At 38.4% G+C, this 12,972-nt stretch overlaps 1 protein-coding gene across 1 annotated transcript in view; it reads right to left on the reverse strand.

Annotated features, from left to right (window-relative positions):
* The window catches only part of PPIL4 (peptidylprolyl isomerase like 4), a 28,274-nt gene that overhangs the window by 10,072 nt on the left and 5,230 nt on the right, over positions 1-12,972 (reverse strand). The window contains exons 6-11 of the mRNA XM_045843386.1: positions 12,390-12,486; positions 11,502-11,618; positions 10,360-10,484; positions 8,473-8,539; positions 5,825-5,936; positions 3,011-3,107 (exon numbers count right to left, since the gene is read on the reverse strand). Of these exons, the coding sequence (XP_045699342.1) occupies positions 3,011-3,107; positions 5,825-5,936; positions 8,473-8,539; positions 10,360-10,484; positions 11,502-11,618; positions 12,390-12,486 (615 nt within the window). The remainder of the gene's footprint in view (positions 1-3,010; positions 3,108-5,824; positions 5,937-8,472; positions 8,540-10,359; positions 10,485-11,501; positions 11,619-12,389; positions 12,487-12,972) is intronic.

Below are 12,972 nucleotides of genomic sequence, written 5' to 3' on the forward strand. Positions count from 1 at the left end.
GGATTGAGCGCTGGCCTGTGAATCAAAGGGTCGCTGGTTTGATCCTAGTCTAGGGCACATGCCTGGGTTGCAGGCCAGGTCCCAGTAGGGGGTGCATAAGAGGCAACCACACACTGATGTTTCTCTCCCTCTCTTTCTTCCTCCCTTCCCCTCTCTCTAAAAATAAATTAAATCTTTAAAGAGAGAGAGAAGAGAGAGAGAGAGGTGTTCTTCAAAATGCTGATAACAATCCATCAGTGGAGTGCAAAATCCACTTAGTGGGTCACAGCCAGCATTTTTCTAATGACACAGACTAGGAAATAGACTGCATGGCATCAAAGAAGAACATGGGTGCATGTGAATGACTGTATTTGGGTCGTGCCGGGTCAAGACATAAACTGTATTTCTTAAATGACATAGGACAGTTAAATAGCACCCCACCTCTGCCCTCCACACCTCAGCCCTCCTCTCCCCCATATCCAAGCTGCAGCTTCAATGTCACTCCTTTTAGTGTTATTGAGGGTCTTCTCTGACCCTTGCCTCTATTAAAAATCCCATATCCCACAAATGTACTTCTTTGCAATACTCTATAGATTTATTTAATTCATGGCATTTATTTAAGGTCTGTTCTCCAGCCCCCACAACTCCAACAGCAAAACATAAGGTCTGCCCTGACCAGGTGGTTCAGCTGGTTGGCACATCATCCCGTACACCAAAAGGCTGTGGGCTCGATCCACGGTCAGGGCACGTACCTAAATTGTGGGTTCGATCCCAGGTCAGAGCACACACGGGAGGCAACTGATCAGTGTTTCTCTCCCTCGTTCTCTAAAGTCAGTAAACATATCCTCAGGTGAGGATTTAAAAGAAAAAGTATATGTAAGCAGGGGTTATGCTCACTGCTACTCTGAATATGTAATCGACGCCAAAGAAGTACTTGTGGATGATGTTTTGCCACGAAGACACTTGCTGTATGTCTTCCTCCTCACTTATCTCGTCTCCCACTCACCACTACGAACAACACTTCCAGAAGATGTTAAATCTCTACAAAATCACTTGAATGAAACACTAATTTGTGATCTGACTTCTTTCCCCAGTTTCTTCCCTGAGCTCTGGTCTGGCCAAGTTAAACTTGCTTCTACTTCTACTTTATAATCTTCCTATCAACAGTCTATATTTACAGCAATTTTATTTTCTTTCAAGATGAAAAAAGTGTGCCTTTTTAACTGACTTAAGACAACTTATCTGCACATTAGATTATCCTCTGAATCCCCTTTCCTTGCCATAGTAACAAAGAAACAATAGATAGTATGATGTGGAAAATATATATTTTCATTACATATTACAAACACGTTTATGTTTTATCCCTCCTCTATTATTGTTCCCAAGATTATAAATGCCTCACTAAAACAAAACCTCTCAACCACCCAGAACATAAAGACCATCCCACGGGGTCAGATTCATGGATTTCCTTTTTCTTGTTCAGTATTCTGATTGAAAATAATTGCAGTGGTTTATACCAAAACATGTTTGTCTTCTCCATCAACTTCAAAACACTACAGCAGGCACTGTTCAATATCAGCTACATGTGATTATTTAAATTGAAATAAAATCAAACAATTTTAAATTCAGTTCCTCAATCCATCATGTGCCCAATAATCACACGTGGTCGGCAGCTGTAGGAGACAGTGGAGGTCAAGCAGATTTCTATCACTGCAGAAAGTCCTACTGGACAGAACTGGGCTAGAGATTTATTTATTCTCAGTCACGCCTAGTTTCCTCTCTTCACTCTTAGGAATCGATCACCTTGAATTTCAAACACTATAATACTATGTACTCTTTTATCTCAGCCTGAACTACTTCCGTGGGGAAAAAGACACCTCCTTCCACTTTATATTCTACACCTGCACCTCCTTTTATCTGTCCTCTTACACCCCCTTCTTCCATTGCAGTTACTACTGGTTATCCTAAATTTAATTTTAAAATTTGATAACTAAATCTCAAGTGTATTTCATCCAGACCTTTTATGATTTTAAGATTTCAATCATATCCCCCATAATGTTTATCTTTTCAGACTAAGTCTTAGCTCTGGTCCGGTCACTGGCAGGTGAAAGCCTCCCCCCACCCCGCTGCCTGTGTGAGCACACTGCAGACTTCACCCAGCTCTAACCTCTTACAGCACTCTGTGTGTTGTAGCCAATTAACATGTTTTTTTAAAATGAGTATGTAACAGGCCAACCCGATATTCATCCTTCTTTGACGACTACTTGGAAAAGAAACATCTCTGCAGCATGGGAAAGGAGAATCCCAAAAGCACCAGCAGAAACTGGAGAACAAAGGAACCATTTACAGAAAGAATCACAAAAGAAGTAAGCTTTGCAATGTGAGGAGTGATAGATTTATAATGAGAATATTAATGCAAAAATTAAAATTACATAATATGAACAGTATGTTTCCTTGCTTCTTGCTTGTCTCAACTGACTACTTAGAAGAACCTAAATAAAACGGTCAAGTCAGCGGATCTCCTTAACCCTACAAAAGTCAACTCTTGTACACCAGGAGCCCCACAAGTACTTGTTGCTACATGGACGATGTTCTAAGCAGAAAGAAGCAACCAAATTATATAAAAGAACAACAGAATTTTGATGTCTACATGTTCACCATCTCCAAAGTTAAATATATGAAGAAGGTTGAGCATAAAGGATTTAGCTTAGCTATAATAAAGAAATGTCTGACCGTGAGGAATTTAGAACATTATATAGAGAAAATATGAATCTTACCTGAAAACCTTCTGAGAATAGGTGTTAACTTTAACCTAAGAGTAGGGAGAGAAAAGACATAGGCTAAAGATTCATTTCAACCCTAACTTTCTCCATAGAATAGAGAATATACTGAAAACCAAATGAGTCCTTCACAAACCATCTGGATTCGAGAACTTTTTCTATAGCCTTTGTGACTTTTTATAACATATCACCCAGAACTTCACACAGAGCCGATGGCCAACACACACTGCCTGACTGCTTGCGAAGGATACTCCTGTTTGGGCTTCACTTTGTCTTTCAGGACCAAATTAGACGGTTTAGCTTGTTCCTTTTCATACTCCTTGAAATCACTCTTGGTATATTTTCCACCTGTTTATAAAAAAAATAACTTAGTAAGAAAAATCACCTAATTAATCAAGGACAAAAATTACTTAATAAAAGGTATAATATATAAGTGCTATTTTAGAAGTGGCATATATATGAGGGGATAGAAAAAAGGCTGAAGACAAAAGAATTACAGGAATTCACTCTCCACACCACTTTAACTGGCAGGCGTATGCTGCCATCTAATGAAATATGTCAATATTACACCACCATACTCTCAAATCTTACATGACAGTGCAGAATGCACTGGAAAATAGTGCAGTACTTAAGTAGAGCCATTACGTCCATGAGAACATCAGGTCCAAAGGAAACCAAGGGTTTGGGACTTAAGCCTGAGATCTGAGAGGCTTACAAGTTTGGAAGAAGTGAGGCTTTGACCGGTGACCTGTCAGAAGAGACCCTGCCCCGAACCTGGAACAGCGCAGCGAGCAGCGGGGAGGCAGGGTGTGTGTAGAACTCGCTGAGAGAGGCGAGGTGGGAGGGCCGGTGAGAGCACCGAAGACCGCCTGTCTCTGCCTTGAAATTCTGGCCTAAGAGTGCTTTTATTCCTCTTGCGTGCCCAAAATAAAATCAACAATAGCCCCTCCCGAGAAACAGGACCTACTGTTAACTCCTGAGCGGCCCGCAGCGGCGGGGCCAGGAAAGGAGCTCCGTGCAGCCCCTCTGCTCTCCAGCCCGGCCTCCCACCAGAGGAGGGTCGGCTCCCACCAGCGTCCCAGACCTGCGCCTGCCCAGCCTTTCCTGTCCCTTCAGCAGCCACGAGGCCACGCTTCCAGTGGGAGGTCCAAGACTGAGTGTGCACGGAAAGTGGAGGAACACAGGGAGGGGTTTTGACCGTCAACCCTATATACATCTTGACTGTTGCCAGGATCTTTAAACAAAGGAGAAAATAGAAACTAAAAGGGCGAGCGAGGTGGGAATCAAAGACAGGACTGCTCCTGAAACAGAAATGACCGGGAGACGATGTTTCACATACAAGGGAACTCTGTAGCGGGAACTCTAACAAACACTCCATCCCCAGGACAACTGCGCCGTGCCAGGAGTTTCACGGTGGAGGCAGCAGCTACGGTGAAACGGAGAGCAAGGGACCAAACAGCGAGGCGTTCCCCATTCACATCCTGACTGAGTGACAGGTCCCAGAGAAGACATTCCAACCCTCTGCAACTCTCTCCTCACTTACACCCCGAAAATGACACCAACCCTTCACAGAGCTGCTGGCCTCATTACATAAGACTGCATGGGAAATTACGCGGCACTGTGAGTGGTACACAGCACACATTTATTCAATGTGAATCCATAATACACAAAATCACTCAAAATTAACTGAGATTAACAACAAACTACAAGTTTAGGATGGCATATGTAAAAGTGAAGCATCTGTCTCCTATGTGATATTTTAATTTAGAAAAACCATGAAGAAATTCACTTTGAAGTCAATAAACTACACTGAAACTACTTAGGAAAGCTGTATCATTTCTTCAGTGGGTGGACAGGTTAAGAAGAGACAGAATTGAGGGGAAAAACTAGATTTAGGACCTGTTTAAAGCATCAGTTCATGTGACCCTGGATAAATCACTTCACAATGTTACACCTCAAATTTCTTTCCTGCGCTGAGGCACGGCAGCCACCCTTGTTTCACACACGTCCCCAGCGGCAAGCTTAGATGAGCTCTCGGGGGGAAGGTGCAGAGGAGCCCGGCTGGGCTGCACTCGTGGACCAGGACGCGCTGGGTGGGGCCAGCAGCTCGTCTGTCGTTCCCGAATGTACTTGTTTGATTCTTTCGTTCCCACAGCTGCATTTATCACACGCAAAAAACACTTCTTCGTGCCTCAACTTAGTTTTCCCAAGTCACTCAAAAGAGACAGGAGTGTCAAAATCTAGTCATGCAGTCTAGCAGGAGGAAGGCTTCGTGGGAGAAACCACGAGTACAGGGCACCTGGACCCAAGTCGCTCTCCTGCCACGGAGAGCACGGCTTCCACTGCGCCTGCCTGGCCTAGTCCAGTCATTCATGATTGCGCCGTTCTCGAACTCCCGTAACATAACACAACTACCAAACAATTCAGCACATCACTCCCAAGTGAAACATCATTATAATCGTTGGAAATAGAGAAAAAGTGTTATAGAAAAGAATGTAATCCCAGAATTCCTAGTAAAATGTAGCATTACATGGTAAATAACTGCCCAAGCGAAGTCTTCTATATGTACCACAACTTTTTTATCCACTGGTCGATATGAAATCATTAACACTGCATCAAAAATCAAAACCCCATATTATTTCAGCATGCCAGAGACTCAACCTTAAGTCTGACATGCCAAATTTATTTGACATAAATAGATACAAATATAAGATATATACGGAATTTCATATATATATATAGCCCTGGCCAGTGTGGCTCAGCTGGCTGGTGTATTGTCCTGTAGACCAAAAGGTTTCGGGTTCAATCCCTAGTTGGGTCATGCACAAGAGGGCAGCCCATCGACGTTTTCCTCTCTCTTCCCCTCCCTCCCTCCCTCCCTCTCTAAGGCAATGAAAAAATACCCTCGGGTGAGGATTAAACCATAAATGGCAAGAGTTATATCACAGAGCACTTCTCCTAATTAATAACACTAAATCAAAAGAGATACACACACACACACACACACACACACACACACACAACCATGGAAAGCAAAACAGAAACAAAAAAATAAACCAACATACCTTTTCCTTTCCATTTAACCTTTGCAACAGACTGGCTAAAATCCACATGTATTCTTCTGTCATCTATAAGGACATTGTCCATTTTGAAGAATGCTTTCTCACAATCTTCTTCCTGGCAATAATTACAAAAACTTAAGCATAAATCTTTATGAAAAAGATTTTTGTAGCTAGGACAAATACTAAAAATATAAACAGTTTGCTGTTACTAAAACAAAGATTTGAATGCTTATCACGCACCAAATGCTGTTAAATACTTTGCATCTATTACTTCAGTTAACTCTGAAAACAACTGTATGAAGTACTAACTATTATTGTCTTGCATTTTCTCAAAGAGAAGAGAGAAGTTCAGAAAGGAACAGAAGAGCCAAAGCTCACACAGCTGGCCAGGGTGAGGCCAAGATTTGAACCAAGGCCGTCTGACTGCAGTGGACACACACATATATGCTTACCAACTGTCTTATACAAGTCCACCATCCCTTTTAGTCAACACCCACTGTTATCCTGAAAACCGACAGATGTTTTTATGAATCTGATACTAAATCCATCTGACAGCAAAACCTAACCTAATGGGAGGCCATGGCCTTAAGTTATCCCACTGTGCACGACTATTCCTTCGTTTAAGTGAAGAAGTATTTTTGTGATTGATTACAGAATGCAGGCCCACAGAAGTTCTATGTAATTCACGTGTGTACACACGCACACAGCATTATCACAGTGAAATACCATATGCCAATAAAAATTGACAAAGGAAAAGTTAACAAGAGCTTCATGCAATAACATGTATAAATCTTACAAAACACTGAGCCAAGTGAAGCTAGAAACAAAAATATACACCTGTTTCCATTTGTATCAAGTTTAAAACTAGACAAAACCAATCTATGATGTCGGAAGCGGCAGTGATGGGGAAGTTATCTGCAGGGCACACAGAAGGGCTTCTGGAGTCAAGATCACGTTTTTCTGCTAATGTTTTATCTGTGGGTCCAGGTGATGGTTCACATGGATGTACTGACTGTGGTAACTCATCAAGCCGTTTACTCAAGAGCTACACATTCTCTGTATGTAGTTTACTCTTCAGTTTAAAAACTTTTGGATCATATTATCCAAAACATATAGAACTTGTCACACATGGAAAAAATGCAGACTAAATGATGAACACTTACAAAAAGGCTACTGGCCGTAAGAATTATGAAGCAGAATGATGTAGTTTAACCTGATTTTCAAGAAATGATAAAAGTCACAAAAGACCCACCTCAAAAACTGAAATGCTAAATCATGAAAAAGAACTCATAGATTCTTTAAAGTTGAACTGAGCTGCAGATTTATGGGAAATGAATATTCATGCAGAAGACTGAGAAATATAGGCAGTTTAGGTGCTATAAAAGAAATAACTATTTTTCAGACTATCAGACGCACCCCCCCAAATCTGGGAGAAATATTGGTTGTTAATGCTGCTGTTGAATTCTGTTTACATTTACATTGGTGAACTATTATGTTATTTATGTTATTAAATATTCTACCACATTTTTTGCTTCAAAATTTGTTTCCCACCTTCCTCTTCTAAAACCTAGGTGTATCTTATGGTCCAAAAATACAGTGTATTTGTGAGCAAATAAATAACATATCCCACGGTATCAACAACAGGATGACAATGGCGAGCCTACAGGTGGTATCATAGCAAACCAAAGAGATCTCCTCCCTGCTGGCACAGAGGCACCCTGCAGACACCCTTTCTGGACCCCTGACAGTATTGAGGTCAAATCTGGTAGGTGTCTGTCTTACCAACCCTCCTTTATTCCTCTTGTGGTCCTAGGACTTATCACACTGAAACATAAGAGGTGTTCAATAAATGCTTCAGAATAACTATAACTTAGACTGAGCTACAATTGGACACGCATTGGTCCAAAGCTGCATAAACTAGCATAGTAGCAAAAAGCAATGTGAGCTGAGTCAGATATATATGAAGTTCAGATCCCAGCTATGGCATTCACAAAGTGCATGGTTTTAAAAGAGCCACACCACCACTGTGCATTTCAGTTAAGTTACTTGGAGAAGGAGGACAGTATCTACCTCACAGAGTTGTAATGAGGAAATGCATGTCATGTAGCATTTTGCCTGGCTTAAAGACAGTTATTTGAGTAACATAAACTATCATTATCATTTTAGACCCAGAAGGGACCATCTAATCCAGCACTCAAGTTTCATTTATAAGGAAGTTAACACCTGGAAAAAAGAGCTCTAAACTGCCAAATGCTGTGTAATAGCTGTTCAGTGACAAAGCTTGGATTAATAGCTAGAACTTAATACCCAGTCCAGTTCTTTCTCTACTCAACTATATATATTTATCTACATAGCACTGAAAAATCATTTATAGAATGGGAAGGACTTTCCCTAAAACTTTACAAAGTTTTAAAGATACATGAATGCGGATTGCACCTGAACCTAATGTAAACATACATATATTAACGTCAACAGATGTTGAATCTATCCCCTGTTTGACTATAATAAAGTTATTTTTCTTTGGTGCCTAAAGAAAGGACACAGTAATTTTCTAATCTTAGAGACTAGAAAAGTTCTATAATTTGTCACATTTTAAAGCCATGTAAGAACAAAAAGATTATCAAACTTAATAGATCTATATCATGACCTACCTTTTCAAATTCAATAAAAGCATAACACAGGGATTCTCCTGTCTTCCAGTCTCGAATAACTTCACAACTGAAAGTTTGCAAAAAGTGACTTTAAAAAAAAGCATTTACTCTCACTCTTCAAAAGTGAACAAAAAATAAGACAGTTATTAAAAGGCAAAGTTAATTTCACAGAACTATTTTTTCCAAATTTCTTCCATAACAACTAAAAAAAAAAGTTTACCAGTCCCCTAATTATAGATCTAATTCCACTCTAAATGCCTATGTAGACCTACAATTCTAAATTCCCAGCCCTGGCTGGTATAGCTCAGTGGATTGAGCACAGGTTGTGAACCAAAGGGTCACTGGTTCAATTCCCAGGCAGAGCACATGCCTGAGTTTCGGACCAGGTCCCCAGTGGGGGCCACATGAAAGGCAACCACACACTGATATTTCTCTCCCTCCTTTCCCCAAAAATAAATAAATAAAATCTTTAGAAATAAATAAAAAAAATAAATTCCCAAAGAATTGAAGGAAAAATAAGACAAAAATATTTAATTTTCCTGTGGCAAAAGTGAACTATTGCTAAAAATATCTTAAAATCATAATTCACTTCTAGTTCCCAAATGCAGATAAATTATATAATATAATGTTACTGTTAGAATAATGTATGCGCACTTATACATATATACACGTTTAGTAAGTTTATGCCCTGGAGGTTCTGAATTTTAGTATAAGCCAAGCTCAAATTTAACCCCACAAGTACAGCTATTCTGCAGAACGAATCCGTCTTAACAAGCAAGTGAAAGGAACAAAAAGGTGGAGTTGAAACCAGCTGGCGTGTCCCTTCGCTTATGTATCCTAGTCTCACTTTACATTAAATGATACAGAAACATAAAGCATTGTGGGAAAAAGGAAAGTAACCACATTATAGCATATGTTCGGCTGTTCCAGTATTTACATACCCATCAAGATGTAAACATTGAACAGCGACCTCACCCAAGTTACCACAACCAAAGAAGGATGAGGAAAGAATAAACCTGGGACGTTAGTGACAAAGGTAAAACCCTCATCTTCCCTAGCAGGAAGTCAGTATATAATGTCTAAAATTAAACATAAAAAGTAGCAGTACAGAAATTTTTTTTATAAAGATTTTATTCACCTATTTTTAGAGAGGGAAGGGAGGGAGGGAAGGAGAGAGAGAGAGAGAGGGAGAGAGAGAGAGAGACATCAATGTGCGGTTGCTGGGCATCATGGCCTGCAACCCAGGCATGTACCCTAACTGGGAATCGAACCTGTGATACTTTGGTTCGCAGCCCGCGCTCAATCCACTGAGCTACACCGGCCAGGGCCAGAAATTTTTTTTAATAAATATGATATACTGTAAATGGGTGAAGGAATAAAGCTGGGTAGTTGTTTATAGAAAGATATTTCTTTCAACAAGAATAATTAAGGGCAAAAAGCATGAAATTCTAAACATTAAATAATACTTTTTAATTAATTAAGTATTCCCTTTCTCATAGAAATATTACCTTTGTAGACTTTTGTATTAATACTGTAGAGGAAATTAGCCAAAAGAAAAATTTGGGAAAATGTAGATTCAAATTAGTTTTGATATAGATTGCTGGTAAATCTAGAGAGAATATAAATAAATATTTTCAATATTAACGAAGGTTATTGAGAATACAACAGAACTAGGCTTAAACTATTCCATTCACTCCCGTGAAAATCTGTTGGAAGTGGGAGAACCATTCAACTATATATGCAAACCTACGTGTACAAATTTTTATACATACTTATACACATATATATATTTCTCTTCCCTACTGTCACCAGTACAAAATTCACCTAGAGTTCATAGATTCACCAGACACATGTCAGAAAACCACTTTCACTCATTCTAGAAATTACCTTCTTATTGGCCCAAATCTTGAGAATATTATCTCTAGATCTTCATCTGTGGTCACTGGATTCAATTTACACACAAACAGCACATTTTCTGGAGGTTTAATATCTGCATCAGGTAGGTCTCCCACCTAAATTATAAATAAACAAAAATATCAATTAATTCCTTTATTCAGTTTCCATTCTAAATATTATATCAAATGTTCCCCCAGATGACTTCATATTATTAGTAATATAAAGGAGTGTTTTATTTATTTATTTATTTATTATTTTTTAAAGATTTTATTTATTTTCAGAGAGGGGAAGGGAGGAAGAAAGGCAGGGGGAGAAACATCAATGTGTGGTTGCCTCTCAGGTGGCCCCCACTGGGGACCTGGCCTGCAACCCAGGCATGTGCCCTGACTGGGAATCGAATTGGTGACCCCTTGGTTTGCAGCCCATGCTCAATCCACTGAGCCACACTAGCTAGGGTGAGAAGGAGTGTTTTAAAGTACGCGGTTCTACCCAGGTTTATTTTGTCCTATAACTACTATTCTACTATTCAATTTCAATACTTAAGTTGTACAAAAACTTACTCATTAATATACATAAAATTTCTTTCAAGAAATACTCTTTAAAAATGATGAGTAACTCTGGCTGGTGTGGCTAAGTGGACTGAGTGCCAGCCTGAGAACCAAAGAGTTGCCAGTTTGATTACAGCCAGGGCCTATGTCTGGGTTGCAGGCCATGTACCCAGCAGGTGGTGCTCAAGAGGCAACCACACACTGATGTTTCTCTCCCTCTCTCTCCTTTCCCCTCTCCAAAAATAAATAAATAAAACCTTTAAAAAAATAACTTTAAGAAATTTTTTTAAAAATGAAAAATAAAAATGAGTACAGCAATAGATCCATTTAATATCTGTAAGTTGAATATCTACTTTCTATTCTTAAAAAAGGGACTTAGCACTATATTAATAGTGGAATCGAGTTTATTTACTTTCACATGTGTTATTATATCATGCAATACTTAATCCAGAAAAATACTTGGCTAAATTTCTATATTTTAAGATTATCAAAAAGCCAGAAATAAATAAACTAAGTATGTATTAAATATATTGCTGAATAACTATTATTAAATATATTGCTGAATAACAAAGATAATTATCTCACCATTTCTAATAGAATAGCTTGAGTTTTGGCCTCTTTCTCTGCCTTTATCTCTTCAATTTCTTCGGCTGATCTTCCTTTGAAATCATCAATTTCTTCATCTGCTCCTATTCGACCACTCTGTAAGACAAAAGTTATTCACGTATATATTTAAAGAATAGAAAAATCTTTTAAAAACGGGGTATTTTGCTTTATTCTTAGTTCTGTCAAATGTGTTAGAATAGTTAATAACTTTATTTGTTTCACATATGTGAAATTTACAAACCTCTGAAAATTAATTTTACATCAGCCAGAGCAGTCTTCTAATTTATTGTTAAATCAAAATACACAGTTACATAGGAACTTTCTGGTATCCAACTAAGTGCTGAATGCAGCAGATAAACGATTTTAGGAATTAAGCACCAAATCCAACTATAAAGATAAATTTAACTTTAAGAAATCTCATAAGCAGAAATATACTTTAAAAAATCCGAGGAAAAAGTCTGCATTATTCCACAGAAATTTCTGGGGTCCAGCTTGGCTTCAGAGTATCCTCCAGGTGAAAAATCCCCTTAAAAGATGATAGCTTCATTTAGCCTAAAAGCTAAGTTAAACATTCCTATTTAGAGTTAGGAGATAAGAAAAACATTTTCCCAAAGTATTCCTATCAGCTTCCAGAGTAAGGTTCCTCTGGTGGAACCAAAAATGAAGAAAAGATGTTATAATGGGAAATAAAAAAATAGCTAGAAAAATTAGTATTTCCACAGACAAGAAAAAGAACTCTAAACTTATCCTAGAATTGATCAAGCAAAATATTCATTCCAAAGAAATAAATTTTAATAGGCTAAAAAGCAAAAGCTACGCAAAGCATTAATACCCACATACATTCAAACACAAAAGGACTCAACTTACATCCAGTTGTTCCCTAGTAGGTTCTGGTGACCGATCAGGAATTAATAAATCCGGAGGGTCATCAAATGGATCATCTAAAATCACTGTATGATTAATCCTTACAAAATAAATCCATGTCAAATGTTATATTTATATTATTTCAGAATCTGTTTTACTTTTTATAAATATTAAAACAAATGTGTTATATATCTCTAAAGACAAAAGCCATAAGCTCCTAAATTTTATTGCACAAGGATGCTATTACAGTAGACTGGCACAATTAGTTCCATTGTTTTTGATTGTTTGATATTTATTACTCTGCATTACTCTAAAATAATATAAGGTCTAAACTCAGTACTTTTGCCACATCTCTCAGTAGTCTGCATTTTTAAAAAAACTAAAGGTTTAATAATTCCTTCCCACATAAGCAATTATAAATAATCAGTACAAGTTTAAAAACATAAAAGTTCTTTTTTATTATAAAGATTCTTCTAGTCTTATATTAATTCACATTTTGGAATGACCCCAAAAAAGCTTTACACACGCCAACCACCACTACCGCGTCCAACATCACAGTGCTAAAACATTCTAACGCGCTCAGACA

This window comes from Phyllostomus hastatus, unplaced genomic scaffold, assembly GCF_019186645.2.
Source record: "Phyllostomus hastatus isolate PE091 unplaced genomic scaffold, TTU_PhHast_1.1 phas_contig_40, whole genome shotgun sequence".
In the NCBI taxonomy this organism is placed as follows: Eukaryota; Metazoa; Chordata; class Mammalia; order Chiroptera; family Phyllostomidae; genus Phyllostomus; species Phyllostomus hastatus.